Source organism: Taudactylus pleione, unplaced genomic scaffold (assembly GCF_031769625.1).
Source record: "Taudactylus pleione unplaced genomic scaffold, aTauple2 ptg000016l, whole genome shotgun sequence".
NCBI classification, from domain to species: domain Eukaryota; kingdom Metazoa; phylum Chordata; class Amphibia; order Anura; family Myobatrachidae; genus Taudactylus; species Taudactylus pleione.
The window spans coordinates 37,431,247-37,450,717 of NW_028284418.1; the positions used below are offsets into that span (position 1 = coordinate 37,431,247).

Sequence of the window (19,471 nt, forward strand, 5' to 3'; positions counted from 1 at the left end):
TCGCGGGTGCAGGACATTTGCCTTGATGCATCCACTCTGTGGAAAATCCTCCATTGCACAACAAGACTTTCCTCTAGCCTCCAAACCTTTAAACATTCCCTGAAAACTCACCTCTTCAGACAGGGTTAGGCGTTAGGTTTAGGCTACATGTCGACATATTTACTGTCGGAGCCAATGTCCATAACAACATTGAAAACATGCCGACATTTTGGTGACAACATTCTGAATGTTGACTTTTCATTAGAGATGTCCGTAGACCCCGTTTTGGTTCTAAATAATCGTTGTGTTTTGGTAAAACTACCCTCAAATTTTTTGCTTCGGTTTTTGATTTCTTTACTGATTGATAACAGCAGCTAAAATCATGTCAGTTGGACCAGTTTTTGCTCTTATAGTATTGTTAACATCAATAACATTAATTTCCAGTTAATCTTGACCACCACATAGCACCTGAAATCACAAAAAAGGCACGTAAATGCAATCCAAAACATTCAGGACCCCAAGGTTCAAATGTGTTTGGTTTTCAGCAAAATGGAACCGCTTATCTTTTCATACCACACCATTCTAGACTGCTGAGAAACCACCAACCCCGCCGCTTTGTAAATTGACCCCTTAATGTCTTTTTCTGTTCCTTTTCCTACATTATAAAATAAGCAAGATGATGCAGAAAATGTGAACATGCACAATAACAGGGTGAAAGCTGATTAGATAAACTCATAGCTTACCAAGATCACAATAGGTTCATGTAATGGTCCAGTTGTTTGCACACTTTTCTTGCCATCCTCAATGGTGTACTCCCACTCCAGACCCATTTCTATAATAGTCTTTGACTTGTTATCTTTGCCTTTAACATTTAGAATAAAATTTCCACTCACTTGGTTTTTAATAGCTGCAACAGAACAGAATGTGACGTGAACATGGATTAATTTCAAAGTAAAAGGTACCTGTTACTATGTATTGATGTATCTGGTTTTATCCTTCTTGCCCACCAGACCTCTATACACCCCTTTGTGTTTCATCCCCATGTCTGTTTAGCGTGATTGTACAATGTGCAGATTACCATGATCTCTTTTTATTTGTTCTTACTTTAAACAGCACAGTGTGTATGGGCCCTGTGCGTGTGGAGTGTGTTATTACATTACTTGGATGGTATTTGTAACGTGGAACATGTAGATGCAAAATGGGTCCTATTAAAAATAAGGAGTGAGGCCTAACCTCCGTCAGCTAGAAGCTGGTACAAAATTCAAAAGCTTTAGCAGAATGGGAAATGCCATCCAAGGCAAAGAACCCACTTGGAAATGCCCCCTGTCTTCATCCCATCTTAGTATTGTCAGTGCTTGGAAAATCAAGCAGAACCAATATGTCTATCCTTACTTTTCTATGAATGCATTCACTCTGCCCAATGGCATTCTTGTTATGCAAAGCTGTGCACTCACAGGGAAATCTAGAAGCAAGTCCAAAGTTGTATTTACACTGCGGAGCATCTGTTTTTGTGCTTTCTCAGGTGACCCCCATTATCTGCCTCTTTGTTCAGCCTTCCAATCAGACCTCCACCATATCCCCATGCTATTGAACCTTTAGAATCCAGTGTGGGTAAAGCATGAAAGTCTTGAAATTTGGAAGTGACTGTTTTTTTAGTAAGGAGTGAACAAGTACTTATTAACTATTCAATTGTGATGCACATTTTGGTTTCTGGTTGGCATTACCTAGGTTGTTGGAAGACATGTCTGTCTCTTCTATTTGGATGTGTCTGGATCCTGCCGGAATTTCAAACATCTTTAAAACACCAGCTGCAATAAAAGTGAAAACATTGTCAAGATTTCTTTTATGTTTTTGCAGTTAAGTATAACATGGAAATACATGTAGTCACATCTAGTCATCACTGCCAGTTATGTCAATGAAACACTATTTTTCCATTGTTTTGGAGAATGCAATCATGTTCATGGGAATAATAATACTTTATGACTCAGCAGCATAATAGCTATACATGAATGTCTTGATATTTCCAGGTAGGTGTCTCTGTCTTGTGACACTAAGGGAGATTTCAATACTAAGCGACCTGTGTGGAAGGCCGGCCTAACGGTCCAGTGCATGCACGCTGTTAAAAGGGTCACTATGAGATAATACAAGTTATACTGCTCTCTCTAAGATGAAGCATGATCTTTGATATCTATGATTTGTATATCTAGATTGTAAGCTTTTCTAAACAAGCATACCTTCTTTTGGATATAAATCACCCATCCATTTTTGTTGAAAAGTTTTATTTTTAGGGAACTTACAAATCATCAATTAAAAATACTAATATAGCAATATAGTATAATAGTTTCCAGACACTTCTGTTTTAGAAAACATCTTCAATCTGTTAAATAGATATTTATACTAGGTCATAATGTTCACAGATTCAAAAAGAATATCTTAGCTTGCATAAACCATGACTTTTACATGGTTTCCCTTTGCTGTCCACACTTAGCCAGAGAGATGCCTCATATAACCTTTGCCACCAAGTTTGAGTCCCAGGGTGCAGCTATGTACTAACCAGTAATAACAAGTTCACATTAGGTAAAGTAAACTTTTTGAAATTAATGAATGAACAGATGAATGTACTTACTGACATGGAGGTGCAGTTAGAGAAGAAATTAAATTTCTGTACATTTTGGTACATAACATTTTCTAGTGTAGTGCACTGAGAAACAAGTGGGTAGACCATTTATTTAACAAACTGGAATGTTTTTCCTTTAAAAAATAAATGCATCACCTTAGAAATACACAAGAAATCATCTTGTCCCTTGTCTTGGTGGACCATATAACCTGGGCCATGTCTGTTTCTGTATTTTTTATTCAGCATCCTGATATTTACACACATTACAGTCCCCATAGCAGCTTACAATACAAAACTGCACACAGTGAGATGAAAAGTCTATTGCACACAAAAATGTCACAATTGTATTTTCAGTTGTATATTCATCTGGAATACTTTTAAAATCCCCTGCCCATCACTTATGTATACAATTAAATTCTTCCAATCAATCAAGGTATCCACAGAAGAAGTAAATTACATGTCATGGCAATATTCCTAGTAATAAAGAGAACACAATATAAATTGTCTTACGGGACTGTTTTGGCAATTTAACTAATGTTCCTTTCACAGTTCGGCAATGAGAGTTATCTCCTCCGCAAACCCCGCATTTATCATCTTCTTTCAGGGAGCCGATTTCCTTGTCACATCCGATGTGCTATAATACAACACACAGATTTCTCTGTTAAGACACATTCAGGTTAGATCAGATGATGTTTCTAGTCATAGAACCTGTGTACATAGATCTGAAGTAAAAGCTGTAGTGAAACTAAATATTCTGCATATCTATGAAGTGAGAAGCCCATTTTTGTTAGGTTTCACAGATTCTCTGTACAGCACTCTATAAAATGGTGGCACTATATAAAAAGTGGTAATGCATAAACCTTCTATTACAGATGTTGCTAACCTACAACTGCCATTAAATTAAACAAGTGACTGCTAGACTGTATTTCCTTGTATACAACAGTGGGAAGGATTGCAGTGATTACAGAGTACAAAACCTACATGCTGTGTGGTTAAATACATGCAATGAGGTAATCTCATTGGTTATGTTTATCAAATATAACAAACAGTACAGTACAAGGAAAGAAAACCACATGGGGTATATGTTAGTCTCCCTTAATTTAAAGGAGCATTATATTTATTTGACTTAATTTTATTTTGGACATGTCAGTAAATATTTTATGCAGATTAACCCTAACTGTACTCGCTTGACCAGACCATTCCTATTCTTGCAGGCCATTAAGCTGTCCGAGCTGCCAAGCAAAGGCAAAACCTCTCTTAAATCTCCTGTTTTTTCAGCATGGTTGGGTGCTCCAGGAGCATTGAAAGAGAACAGCACAGTGGCACAGTGGGCATCACTGCTGCTTCGCAGCACTGTGGCCATGGGTTTGACTCTAACTAGGGCCATATTTGTGCAGAGACTTATTGTCCTCCCTGTGTCGGTACTCTGGTTTGTTCCCACACTCCAAAAACATGCTAGTAGGTTCATTGGGTTCTTCTTAATAAGTAAGAGTTTTGTATAACATTTAAATTATTTTTGTCTGCATGAAACCTAATCTCAGCCTTTAAATATAAAGCAACACAATATAAAAGTAGATACGTATATGTAACATTATGTTGGCAATATAGACTAATAGGTGGTTGTGTATGCGGATGCCGGCGCTGATAATGGCGGCAGTCAGAATCCTGGCAGCGGAATCCCGATACATGCAGGTAAGTATTCTAACCCTTCCCCGAAGCCTACTACTCCTAAGCCACCCCTCCCACAGCCGAACCCTAACCTTCCCCTCCGGCAGCCTATCCCTAACGACTCACCCCCAGTAGCCTAACCCTAACCTTCCCCCCTCCCACAGCCTAACCCACCCCTCCCAAAGCCTAACCCTAACCTTCCCCTCCGGTAGCCTATCCCTAACTACTCACCCCCAGTAGCCTAACCCTCCCCCCTCCCACATCCTAACCCTCCCTCCCTCAACCTAGGCCCTCCCCCTAACCCTAATACTCTCCGTCGTGAACGCAGCTGTTGGGATTCCGGACCCAGGATTTTGACCGCTGTGATGAAGAACACTGGTAGTGTATTAGACAACCAGTGCTACAAATAAGACCAGTGCGTGAAAGAGTAATTAGGAAAAGCTCCATTAACCAGCATTTGTAGAGAAAAACTGTAGTTGTAATATAAATGATCCAAAAGGGGAGAAACAGTATTGGGAAATTAATCTAATTCTATCTATCTTTCTATCTGAACAAATACAGGATGCACTCTGAGGACTTATATACATCAAACAAGCCCTGTCACCACGACAATTTAATAAATAAGCCCCCAGAGTGCCTCCTGTATTTGTTCAGTTACAGTATATCTTCCAATTTGTGGGAAGCCACCAAGGCATTGTATATGTAGTGCGTGGATTGAGTGCTGGGCTTCTTGATAGATACAGGATAGATACAGGATGGATAGATAGATAGATAGATAGATAGATAGATAGATAGATAGATAGATAGATAGATAGATAGCATTTGACAAATCTAATGGCATATCAGGCAGCCAATTTGTAATTTGGTGTTATGAATATTTCTGTATTTCAGTGATTAGTTATATTATTGATGTTTATCTCTGTAGTGCTATTGTAGGCTTCAAGGAGTGATAATGTCTGAATTTTGGACTACACACCAGCTGCCAAGATCACCGGGACAACTCCTTGTAGAAGAAGCAAAGGACATATCTCCCATTTACTTAAAATTATCAAAAATAATAAAAAATGTAAAAAGTTTAATTGAAAGCTAATTGGTATAGATGATGATTAGGGCTCATTCTTATGTGCGTGCTCACCATACCTTATCTAAGCTGTGGTCTACAATAATTACAGAGATTATGGATGCCAACTGTATTAAAGAATGACTATTACATTTTCTAGATCTGAGTACTCACCACACAATCCCCTCTGGCGCAGACGCTATATGGGTCTTTATAGCTGCATCGGGTGCCATCATGTACCACCTGATTCATAAAAACCACATCTCCCGTTTCCTTGGACTGACAGATGAGTTCACACTTCTGCGCATCTGCCGTGGAAAAGAAGACTGCAGTCAGCATGTAACCACCAATGGGGGAATACTATAAATGCACATGGCTGTAACAGACCTCATGTCAATGTGATGCCATACACACGTGACATACTGTACTGATCAGTCACTGCAGATATGGTGCCCAGAACATTGAAAAATGAAATCAATTGCTCACCATATATGAATCCTTCCCATTGTACAGCCTATATACCCACAGACAATTGTATGTTAATTTTGTGGCTGAATTGGTTGATCAGGGTAGCTGAAAGGACTTGAAACTAAAACCAAGCACATTGCTTCAAATCCCCATGCAATCTATTTTACAGAGTTATAACCCTCTTAGTCCCAGAGGTTACTAATAATTGCATGCAGGCAGACGGGGGTACCGTGACACGCCACCCGGAGACCTTGCATACAGATGTCTATGCTGAAATGCAGCCCCAGTCTGTCCCTGCACATATGTATAGTGATACTGAGAGTCAAAGTGACCCAATTGCAGCTTGACACAAGCTATGAATAAAGGGGAATAAAACCCATCAACCTGATATGGCTGGGACACTAGTTAGGGAACTACTATTGAAGCTGCTGTCTACTAATGTAGACAGCAGCTTCAAAAGTGAACTTTGAAATGTTCTCACCGTCATGATGTTCATAAGGCAGCCAGGTGTGCTTGACGTTCTGGTGAGTGTAGTATGAGTTACGTTGTGTGCACTGCTGAGCACGGAAATCTTCAAATAGCCCTCTGCATTCTTCAGTGTTACACATCTGATACTCGTAGGTGGCCCCGGGGCAGTCACGGCCTCCATACGCTGGTCTGCACAACACATTGAACAAGGTGCACTTATAGGAGTCCGGGATCGTAACAACATTGTCTTTACTTTTGCATAGTCAGCAAATACAATGATAAGTAATAGCACATGAATACTTTAATTACCACTACTTTTTAGCTTAGCATATTACTACATAATAAGGGTTATTTACAAAGAAGCAGCAGCACAGAGCATTTACCATCTTGAAGTCATGCACTTATTTTTGCACATATGCACCTGTTCTTATGGGAAGCACGCAGCCTTGTGACACTAGATGGCGTCTCTGAGGGATTCTACTGTAGATTTTGCATGGTCTAGAACACAGGTTCTCAAACTCGGTCCTCAGGACCCCAAACAGGTCATGTTTTCCAGGTCTCCTCACAGAATCACAAGTGAAATAATTAGCTTCACCTGTGGGTCTTTTAAAATGTATCAGTGAATAATGAACACACCTGTGCACCTGCTGGGTGCCCTGAAAAACATGACCTGTGTGGGGTCCTGAGGACCGAGTTTGAGAACCACTAGTCTAGTAGAAGGAGATGGTTGGATTGGGATATTGTATTATCTTTAATTTATAATGGTGCCACAAGGGTTCCATAGTGCCTATACAAATCTGCATAAACATAATTACATCACTACAACCTGAAAGATGCATAATTACACAGAGGAGAAAATAGCAGATTAGCCAAGGGCTTGCAGGAGTTTACATTCCTACCAAAATGCTGGTTGGGCACATATATGCTACTCAAATTTTAATAATGTGCACCAATGAGAATTCGTTTTAAGGGACAAAAGGCCTGATTCATCACGGATCGCAATTGCAACAGCGTGCGCAGATCGGCTGATGGTGCGTACTGCGCATGTGCATTTTTCACACACAGCCTGTCTAATGACATTTAGTAGCTGATTAGTACTAAGGACCTCATTCAGACCCGCTCGCAAGCAGGTCGATGTTTAGGCCCTGGGCACGTGCAGCGGCAGCACTGCGCGTGCGCAGGGTCCCGTAGGCGAGAGAGAAATTCTCTCGCTCCGGAGCTCACTACAAAAGGGGCGACTGTCGATGTTGATCGACCTCTTGACCTGTTTTATAGGTGTGGCGGAGGGGGGGGGGTGGTTTTACAAACAGTGATGTCAGTGGGGAGCTTCCTGCTCAATCAGAGCACAAAGCTCCCTGGGGCTTGCGGTTGCCGAGACCCAACCTTAGGGTCTCATCGCAAGCCCTGATCGCGATGGTCAAGACCATCGCGACCATCAACCTGGTCGGTCGCTAAAGCTGTGGGTGGTAACCCACAGCTTAGCTAGCGACCAGGAGGCCGCACTTCAAAAGCCAAGCGGCCGCCCTCATTCAGAGCGACCGCTCGCATTTCGCGAGTGCCTCTAAATGAGGGCCTATATCTCTCCCCAGGCTTTGACATCCCATATGGCTTATCAGGAGGTAATAGCAATCAAAAATTAACCTATATTGCCAATGGGGCCCCTGCTCTGCCATCCAGGCATACCTATTTTCACTACATGCATTTATAAATGCATCAGTAAGTCAAACATGTAATAAAAAACAATCTTGATGTCCCTGATGGGTTAACAAACATATGCTTTCAAGTGATAGGCATTTTTAAAACTAGCAAACATGGATAACCTCCACCTATATCTATACTATTTATACTATCAAGTGCATGGCACTGCTACAACTAACATAACATGGAGCATCTTCATCTATATTTGGTTGGAAGTCATATGTTTATAGCAGTGCTGCTATGTTGGCTTTAAAGTTTAATCCTCTGCCAAGCGGCATAGAAAGATAATTATGGTGACATATTACGTAGTCACACAGCACGAGACAATGCATGTAAGAGAACCAGCCCGAATCCTCCTGTGGAACAGAAGTTCCTAAAAGAGTGAGAACTGTGGGAATTATTTATTGTGTGGCTTGTTCTAATCAAAGTTATTGCTGAGAACTATAATTTACAACTAGCCCCATGATATTATACTCAAGATACAGCTGACTCCATAAATCCTAGCTGTCAGCTCTGCTAGCCTGGGATATACAGAATACCAGGTTCATCACCTGTTTGGCTCCTGGACTTTGAAGATTTGGTAAGACCTGCCATTGATACATTTATCATGTTCTATTAGTATAAAGATACATTTGTTTTCTGTTAATCAGTACTATTTGTTCTGCCAATGTAACATTGTAGAAGTGAACTGTCAGTTTTATTACCCATTTTACAAATAGATTCATGCACATTGTTCACTGCTATTGGGAGCTCTCAGCTTTATGGATTGCAAATGTATGGATTGACTGGTATTTTACTTGAGACAACATCATATTTACATGATTTATTATGGTAGAATACGGACATATTTACTGATTTAGGCAGTGGTGCAGAAAGTAGAAAATCTCTATTACAGGTACAGTGAGCTGTGCACGTAAAAATGGGCATGACTGTGCATCAGAAGGGGAGATGGGCGACGTTTCACAGGGGGCTGGCGTGCGTGGAACGCCCCCATTCCTCTGCACTCTGGAGCCAGGGCAGTGAGCGTGACTGGCAGTAATCAGGCAAACATAGAGGAGCTGCAAGGGCAAACGTAGGATTTCTAGAGGGGGGTTTAAAAATGCTTGATTTTAAGGCAAGTGTGGCCAGTCCATGAAGAGGGCATAATTAGCACTTAACCAGCTATAATATACATCATACAAAGTAAAATATATGTAATAGTTCCAGCATATACAGGACCAGTGATCACAGTAAGCCATTATATGTGGCAGTAGGGCCATCCTATCTGAGCTGAATGTTTTTAGTTTAGATGTGGGCACCATTCCAGATCATTGGAGCAAGTCCGGGAGTCTGGGGAAGCAGCAGAAAAAGAACCTAGCACTGCCCTGGACATAGATGTACAGATTGGTCTCCTTATACACTGGATAGTGTATTATTATACAGTATTAATAATTGATCCTATAGATAGCCTAAATCAGTGCACCCCTAACAGTGCATGTTTTCTAGATCTCCTAGTGCACAAGTATATTCATTACTAACTGACACATTTTTAAATATCTACAGGTGGTTCATTTATGACACTGAGGGGATCTTAAAATTATTCAACTTTAGTATTATATGCTTTGTCTATTGTGGTCATCATGGTGTTGGCTAGGGAGGGGTGTTTCCAGGAAACCGGACCCCCCCCCTGCGTTTGCCTATGAGCTGTCACGCCACTGAACTGTGACTTGCTTGGAGGCGCAGTGTGGAAATAATGGCAGTGCTGCGGTGTTAAGGTGGACAGTGCGGCATACCAGCCACTAATTTCACAATGAGACATCGTACCCGCCTGTACCACTTTACTTTCATCCCTTAATTTATGTGATTTTATTAATCTTGATTTAATAAGGGATGTCATAGTAAAATATGTTTATTCTTAGCAAGTCTTAATGTATTTAAAATTTTAGACATATTAGTATCACTCTCAGAACTATATACATATTCTGTATTTTTAGAATTTCTCATTATAAGCATCTCACAGCTTCCCTCTCTACAGCAGCTCTGGACACCTATTATATAATGCTATATATTACATGCCATTGTCCGTCTAGCACAGACTCAGTAGAAAGCTGCAGGGAGATCCCGTCCTCTCCTTTCCCTGACAGCTCTCACTGGCTGCCTGCTAGACACAGCTTCACTTCCCTTAAAGCCAGTCTTGTCAGCACCTGGAGATGATGCACCCCTGTTCGCGGGCCCCAAGTAATTGACCCCACCTTAGGGAATTGCAGGCACTCACAATCCCCTCACTAGATAAATGAACTGCAAAATGTTTCATCTGAACTATTGATGGGTCAGATATGTAGCTTGGGCAGAGGGTAGTCCTGGCAGATGTGACACTCTGCATGCCACTGCAGACTCAGGGCCTGATTCAGCAAGGATCGCTATTCTGCTAGAATGCACGCACCACTGTTGCTAATATTAGCGGTGAAATGCAAATGTTTGCAATCGCATTGCGATCACAGCTTATCATAAGGTCTCCCACTTTCCCTTACACACATCCGTATACTTGGGCAACACGCTATGAAGCCTCAGGCTGCATATGGAATTACAATGGACAATTTATGCACGCCCCTGCAACGCCGTCCCAATGCACTGGCACGCCTGCGTTCGCCCGACCCCCCCATCACCACCCACAAACGGCACTTCCTATCAATCACTGTTGCCTCTGCAAACGCATTTCCCATTGCAATTGCTAGTTTGCACACGCGCATTGTGATGCATGAGCAGTGTGCAAACATCGGCCAAGTGCGTGCATTCTCTCCTTTGCGTTCCTTGCTTAATCAGGCCCGCAGTGCAGAGCGAGTCTGGCTTCAGTGGCTAGTGATATCAGAATCTGACTAAGATCGGAGTTCATCAGGGGCGGCAGTGGGTGATCTGATCATCTCTCAGTGAATCAATGTCTGTCTACTTGATGACTGTCTGTGAGCCAAGCAGCCAGCCAGCATTATTAGCAGTAGCAATAGCCAGACAGAGATGAAAGAAAGAGAAATACTGTAGATTAGAGAAACAGACGGGGGTGGGGTGTGGGGGAAGATAGCGGTCAGAGGGATACTGTGTATATGTGAAAATTAGTGCCCTTCACATATGCTCCACAGCTGGGGCGCTCCTTCCCTGGCCTAGGGATGGTGATTGATGGTTAACAACAATTGATGGTCAACTACCGATGGTAGATGGTTTTGTCATCGATGGCATAGATCCAATGGTTCTCCACCATCAATGGTAGAGAGCTCCTCTGTTTTTTTTCCTTTGTACATGGTGCTGGGACACAGAGTCTTGCCTCGCCCCCAACATGACCCGCGAAGTCTTGCCCCCAATTTGATTGGCCCGCTGCCCAGTGATTAATAGAGCAGAGATGACCATCAGTGGGTGAAACCATTGATGGTTCCCCTGTCGATGGTTTCTTACCATCAACAATAACTACCAGTGGTACCAATGATGGTGACAAAAGATGGTTGACCCACCGATGGCCATCCCTACCTTGACCTCTCGTATTGCCACGCAGTGTCAGGAATCAGCTTGGAACTAGTCATCAGTTTCTGTTGTGCTCCGATTGGCTGCGTTAAACATCACACAGTCACTCTAGGAGCACAGGATTGCCCCCACCTACACTGCAAAGCCACAGAGGAAGATGGAGGCACTGGCAGCAACACGAGATAAGTGTGTGTGTGTCTGTGAAGAAAGACTGTATATATGTGATGGAGGCAATATGTGTATGTTTATGTATGATAGAGGGAGTGTATGTATATATGTATATACGCACGTACGTGTTTTTGTGTCTGTGATGAAAGTGTGACTGTCAGTCTGTATATATATATATAGTTTGTCCTCAACGGTGTTCTATATCTATATTGTGCCTCTGATGTTGCCAGTCAGAGGCACAATATAGATATAGAACACCGTTGAGGACAAACTAAGGGCGAAAGTCAATACACCATTTAGCATCATAAGGGCAATTGTGAGACGCTTCACAGCACTATAAGAAGGGAACCAGGCTACCAATCAATCATCTGTTTATCCTGAGGAAGCCACGCCAGGTGAAACGCATAATTACAGATACCACCAATAGGAATCTCATTGGAGTCCATGTGGAACAGTCTGCCAGCAGATGCTCAAGCCTTTCGGAACCCCAGCTGGTGAGTAAGAAGCGGTTAAGTTACCCACTACTACTGCGGAGGACATGCATCATCAAGGTACGGAATAGTGCAATCTAAGCACACTGCAATTTATACCTGCCATGCACATTTGCCAGCCCCAGGGAACGGACTGGGGTGACCAGTTGTTCTTTTAATACAGAGACTGTTACCTCCCAACTGCACGCTGCACTTTAATAAACAGAAGACTACCTCAGTAGAGAGGATTATTATAAAGGTTGAATGCTACTTTTTGCTGATGAATTCTATCAATTGGATACATCATTAAGAGATAAAAGCACATATAGGGAAAGGGGAAGTAAAACACCAGAGCGTGTTCCACCTACTCTTTGATCTGTCCTGGACTTGGACCAATCTTATGTATTTATGTTTGTATTGTTTTGTCTATGTATACCTGTATTAGGCTGCACAGTGTCATATACCATAAGGTTATTTTAATAGATTGATCTGGACTGTGTCTGCTACATTATTTGGAAAAAGAATGGTTTAATATAAAATCTTGAATGGTTGCTGGACCATTTGTGCTACAGCCGATCCACTAATAAATAGAAGGAAGATTTGTGACAGGATCTATCTACCTGAAGGAACACAGGGCCCGATTCAGACCTGCTCGCGAGCGCTGGGCGCTCGCAAGCGGGTCGATGGTGCCCTAGTGCACATGCGTGGGTGGTAACCCACAGCTATGCGAGCATCCAAGAGGCCGCTCCAAGTTTAGGTAGGAGGGCCCTGATGCAGGGCCTGATTCAGAGCCGGACGCTCTGACCAGAGCGCTCGCTCTGAATCAGGGCCCTCCTACCAAAACTTGGAGCGGCCTCTTGGACCATCGCGACCATCGGGTTTGCGACGAGACCCTGTGGTAGGGTCTCGGTGACCACAAGCCCAGGGGTGATTTTGGCTCTATCAGAGCCAAAATCACTCCCACTGACATCACTAGTGATGTCAGTGGGGCCGGACCCAGACGGTAGGCGTTCCCATAGGAACGCCTCCGTCTGGCAGCCACGCCCCCGGCACGCCCACCAAAGGGGGCATGCTGTCAATCAACATCGACAGCACGCCCCCTTTGGTGCGAGACCTGGAGCGACGGGTCTCGCGCATGCGCACGACGGAGCTCCCTCCGTCGTGCACATGCGCACTAGGGCACCATCGACCCGCTTGCGAGCGCCCAGCGCTTGCGAGCGGGTCTGAATCAGGCCCTCAGAGCGAGCGCTCTGGTCAGGCCCACTGGCTTTATCAAAGGGAATTCCCATTGCCAAGTATCCAGGTGACGTGAGTGACTATTTTTATGTGCACCTTACAATACAGCTTATAAGGAGATACTAATCCTACTAACTTTGCTCATTCGACACTGTGTATATAACTAAGCTGGATAAAAGGAGCATACTAACAAAGAAATTTCTCCTACTAACACTGCTTACATTAAATCTGAAAAGGACTAAATTGATCCTTATGTGATATGCAATATCTCTATAATACTGGTTCTTTGCTTTTGGTAATTTTATTGTGATTATTTATCATTAATTGTCTGTAGGATACATGTTTTTATATGAATACAGGCACCAATCGGGCTATTGATTATATACTAATGTGATCATCAGAAATACATTTGTTTGAATGATTTTTCTACTAAATTGTTTTTAAATTTGTCGGACATACGATAGACAGTAATTATATGTGTACGTGTGCATTTTAATAAATTGATTAACTGTCATTCCTGTTAGCCGTACAGCGCTCTCTTTATTTTTTGAAGGTTCAAAACTTCAAAAATGATTTCTCTTTGATTGAAGGTTGACAATCCATTTTGAGTGCAGCAGTACAGCTAATTTTTTTTTCACTGGTGAGACCAGCGCCCAAATATTTTTGTATTCATTAGTGGTTATTATGTAGTTCTATCAGATAGTGCAGATATACAATTCCATTATGTATGGTTCTCTATGACAACCTGCAATTTATCTGTAATTAGTTTATACTTACACAAGCATCTAGTATTATTTCCTACGGGTTGGGTATGAAATCCTGGCTGTCGGGATGCCGCTGGTCAGAATACCGACAGCGGCATCCCGAAAGCCAGAATCCCGACACCCAATTGAAGTAATGGTAAGTATTATTCTAATCCCTACCCTAACCACCCTCCCCGGTGCCTATCCTCCCCCCCTAGTGCCTAAATCTAACCTCCCCCTGCCCCCACCCTAAACTTCACCCCCTCCCCGATGCCTAAACCTAACCCCCCCCTAGTGCCTAAACCTAACCTCCCCCTCCCCGCACCTTAATCCGAACACTCCCTACCCGGTGCCTAACCCTAACCTCCCCCTAATGCCTAACCCTAACCTCCCCCTAATGCCTAACCCTAACCTCCCCCTGCCGGTAGTCGGAATACTGGTGACAGCATCCCGACCTGTTGTGATTTCGGCGCCGGTATTCAGACCGTCGGCATACCGCAAATGCCGGGATGCGGACTACATCCTGGTTCCTGCATATGTGTTACCCCTGCTTGGGTTTTCTCTAGGTAAATCACCTTATAAAAGCTCCTCACTGCTTTATGAAGCGATAACATTTTATTAAGTGATAAAAGACTCCTCCCTTCTATTCTGACAATAGAAATGTGAGTGCATCATGTAATTGCTGCATATAGAAGGGTTGCTGAGCATACTCCACTGCCTGATCAACAGGTATTTTTGCTTCAGATTGCTCTTTCACGGTTGTATATGGATAGGCCTATTCATTTTTCACCAACTTGTTCCTGGCTACCCATGTACTGTACTTGCTAACAGATAATTATGATTGCCTGTTATTGCTGACACAATCCGTTAGCGCTTGGGACGCTTTCCTTCATTCAGTTGCACATTCTGACCCCTGGTCTGTCCGGTACTATATTTGTGTCTAGTCCACAGGTTCTCAAACTCGGTCCTCAGGACCCCCAAACAGTGCATGTTTTCCATGTCTCCACACTGAATCAAGTGAAATAATTAGCTCCACCTGTGAACCTTTTAAAATGTGTCATTGAGTAATGATTACACCTGTGCACCTGCTGGGTGACCTGCAAAACGTGAACTGTGTGGGGTCCTGAGGACCGAGTTTGAGAACCACTGGTCTAGTCCCTTGTTGTCTCTAGGGGCCTTATACAGAGATGCACGTAGTATCGATGTTGGAAGCAGTGGAGCGATTATTGGCTACTGCGCATTTGCCAAAGTCACACTACATGCGCGCATAGAGTTTTAGATGCTGGTCACATTGAGGATTTTTTAGCAAAGAGAGTGACATGTAGTCAGCGTTTGGGGGAGGTAACGTAACAGTGTGTGGCTACATAAATTCAGGCATGTCAGGACAGGTTTTCTGTGTGTCCTAGTGAGCCTCTGCGAATTCGTACACAGCTACACAGACCCTGGCATCTTAGGTAAGACAAAGATGTTAGGGCAGCATAGGGTTGCTCAGATATTAGATATGTGACAGATGTTCCTGATGTTTTATCTTTTGTAAGCAAGCGGCGTTTGTGAGACACCGTCACACCGGAGGTGAGACATCAGCTTAATCATTATCACTATGTTCCTATTTGGGTAACCAGAAGCACGTGGGTCTGGGGTAACTATTTTTCATCTTCGCTCTCCCTCCAGTGGAAAACTGGCTACACCACTTCATGCACGCAATGCGACAGACTTGTGAGCAACTCTCAATCAGATCCTACGGTGCAAAAAGTCAACTCACCAGATACGTTATTTGGACATCTAGAGGATTTTAATAAGGTTTAATGCTTCTAATAAAATGCATATTTTAAACTATTATCAGACAAGACAATGTTTGTCTAGTGCCATATACTGTATATAAATCAAAAATTATATAATACACTTTTGAGATGAACTAATTGAGATCTGAGAGGACAGTATAGTGTGTAAGTGACTAACACTTATCAGATTGTTACATTTGTTTTACTTTTAACTAATTCTGGCCTCGAGCATATGGGTACCAACGGGTGTACCAGCTGCCTTATTGGTGTCCTTGTGTATAAAGTTAAAATAGTAAAAAGATAAACGAATGTAACAAACTAGAGCTAAATGTTACTCAAATATATACTATGCTGGCTAAACTACTAGAGCTGTGATTCTCGAATTCCATCCTCAGGGTTTGCTAACAGGGCATGCACAGGTGTTTTCATTACTAACTTACAGGTGGTACTAATTATTTCACTTGCAATTCTGGAAAACATGTACTGCTAGCAGTCCCTGAGGGTCGGATTTCAGAAACACTGTACATCTCCCTATTGTCTTTGACAATATACTTTTAAGGCTGTTTGGAACAGACTATTCTTCCACAGTGATTTAGAATTTATATGTACGATGACTAGTGATAACATATAGTTATATATGCTTGTTGTTACATAATTCAATGGCATTTTTCTTTTTGACCATTTTTAACTTCTTCATTCATATTCAGTGGTTGATAAAGTACTTGATTTAAAATGCACTTATGTTCTGGGCACTTCTGAACACAAGTTTGTTCAGGGCTCAATTGTATTAAAGACTAAAGCACTAAATCTCGTGATGACGTACAGCAGGAATAAATGAGAAGGGTTACGAGAAGAAGAAAAAAAAACATCAGAGAAAGTAGAAGCAGTTGAAACAGCAAATGATGGCTTTCAGCTATATTAACATTTGCCTTCAATAAATCCAAACTCTGAAACTTTATTGCTTTGCTATATGGCCTGTGCCAAGTCTGTGTTTATGTAATCCGAAAATACGGTGGAGAAAGAACAAAAAGAGCATACAGATGTGACTGCATAGAGAAGAAAGATCCACCAGAAGCAGAACATGTGCTTACATTACTCAGGGCTGGAATTTGAGGGATTGCTCACAAGTGTTGGGCACAGAAGTTCTGGTTTTTCGACTTCCACATATGAATGGTTTTGCTATTGATGTCGTGTAAGCACCTGCTGATTAATACGGTCTCTTCCTAAGTTAAATGTCAACACTTTTCTCATGTCTAAACGTTGTGCCTCTTTGGGTGACTTAATGCACAAGTCTGGAAATCTTGGCACAGTGACACATAACAAAACAAGGATTGGATTATAGCGTTCAGATGCCCTTGGTATGATTCGAGATAAATGCTATCCCTAGAAGAAATACACAACATCTTACCACCCAATGCACACATAAACATACACTGAAGGCAAAGCAATACATCATTATGTGGGTGCAACTGCTTTAGTCTGATGTCACAAGGGGAACAATCAGCCACACATACTAGTTATATACACCTCAAATCATATGAATAGAATGGATTGGGTCCATCCTTGTTGTGGTTACTACACAGATTCCTATATTCTATAGGATATACATATGTACATGCAAGGATAAGGGTACAGTGCAAGGAGCCAATACTGAGCGAGTATGATATATTTATGAGTATATCCCTCATAAATACTAAATAAATATGTTTAAAACTGTATCAGAACTCCATTTTGACTTGTTACAGTACCTGCCCATAGGCAAAAAAGTTGGTCATATATTAATGAGATAGGAAAGGACACAATAGGAACAGCTGTTATAAACACCAACAATACTACACAGATCTACAGGGGCAGTAACAGAGGACAGTCTCTGTGCGGCTTTAATGGTCTTCATATTCCACCTTATTATAATACTTTTACAAGTAGGGAATTTTTTCCTAGGAGCGAATGGAAGAGTGAGTAACCTTCCAATTTGCCTGTTTTCAGGACATTGGACCTCATTCAGACCCGCTCGCAAGCGCTGAGCGCTCGCAAGTGGGTCGATGTTTAGGCTCTGCGCACGCGCAGCGGCCGCACTGCGTGTGCGCAAGCCCCGGAGCGAGAGAGAAATTCTCTTGCTCCGAATCTCACTACAAAAGGGGCGTCTGTCGATGTTGATCGACAGCTCGCCCCATTTTGTAGGGGGGTGGTTTCATAAACAGAGGCGTTCCTTAAGGAACGCCTGCCATTTTGTGGGCGGCTACACTGACATCAGCAGTAATGTCAGCGGGGAGCTTCCTGCTCGATCAGAGCACGAAGCTCCCTGGGGCTTGCGGTTGCTGAGATCCATCATTAGGGTCTCGGTGCAAGCCCCGATGGTCGCGATGGCATAAGCCCACTGTGTGTATTATACAAGCTCCGTGACAGGGCATAGCCCACTGAGTGTATTATACAAGCTCTGTGACAGGGCATAAGCCCACTGAGTGTATTATACAAGCTCCGTGACAGGGCATAAGCCCACTGAGTGTATTATACAAGCTCCGTGACAGGGCATAAGCCCACTGAGTGTATTATACAAGCTCCGTGACAGGGCATAAGCCCACTGAGTGTATTATACAAGCTCCGTGAAAGGGCATAAGCCCACTGTGTGTATTATACAAGCTCCGTGACAGGGCATAAGCCCACTGAGTGTATACAAGCTCCGAGACAGGGCATAGCCCACTGTGTCTATTATACAAGCTCCGTGAAAGGGCATAGCCCACTGTGTGTATACAAGCTCCGTGACTCCAGTTCATAGTGATAAATTAATATGGATCACGAGAATGAACCGAGAGGAGAGCAGAAACAACATGTAAATGCTAGCACTGCAGCGGCTGGAAGTCCATCACTTTCATCTAAAGCTGATTTTCAAGGGTGTAGAGGCTTTAAAAACTTAGGGAACCTGAAATCAAAAAATTTAGATTTCACAGGGGTAAAGACAAAAAAAAACCCTCTAAAGACTACTACTATTGCAGAGAAACAGAAAATTGGCAACATACCATTCACCACACGTAGCAGCAAGGAAAGACTCAGGCTTTGCCCTTTATTTCTGAGTGGTGGTTCTGCAACTGTCAGTGAGGCATCTTGTGCCTCTCATGATGATAAAAGACCTTTTCAATCAGACTATAGAAGTGTGAAAAAATGTAAAACCAATAAGGCAGTAGAACAAACTGTGTTTTTTGAAACACAAATGTCAGAAATCCCTGAGGAGAGTCTAAGTGGGTCCACGAGTGGCATGGCTATGTGTAAGCCTGACCTTTCAGACAAGCCGCCCTCCACAGTTTCTTTTCCATCTGTAGTTGTGGGGATGAGCAGTATTGCCGAGGACACATAAATTGAGGATGCCACCGTGGAATTGCAAGAGGATGAGAGGGATATATGTGCAGCTGACGCTGGCACTAATGAGGATGTTGAGGATGAAGATATTATTTGTATAGGTCAGGCACCAGTGGAAGCAGCTCTTGGCCAAGATAAGAAGGCCATTGCCATGCCTAGTCATAGAACCAACAAATCCACATCTTTTGTGTGGAATTACTTTTACCCAAACCCTGACAACGTTTGTCAAGCCATTTGTAGCCTCTGTGAGACCACAGTTAGTAGAGGTAGGG

General features: G+C 42.6%; 1 protein-coding gene across 1 annotated transcript in view; it reads right to left on the reverse strand.

Moving 5' to 3' along the window:
* The window catches only part of ADAMTS14 (ADAM metallopeptidase with thrombospondin type 1 motif 14), a 240,098-nt gene that overhangs the window by 36,622 nt on the left and 184,005 nt on the right, over positions 1–19,471 (reverse strand). The window contains exons 12-16 of the mRNA XM_088473607.1: positions 6,274–6,449; positions 5,499–5,632; positions 3,107–3,230; positions 1,704–1,787; positions 723–886 (exon numbers count right to left, since the gene is read on the reverse strand). Coding sequence (XP_088329733.1) covers positions 723–886; positions 1,704–1,787; positions 3,107–3,230; positions 5,499–5,632; positions 6,274–6,449 — 682 coding nt within the window. The remainder of the gene's footprint in view (positions 1–722; positions 887–1,703; positions 1,788–3,106; positions 3,231–5,498; positions 5,633–6,273; positions 6,450–19,471) is intronic.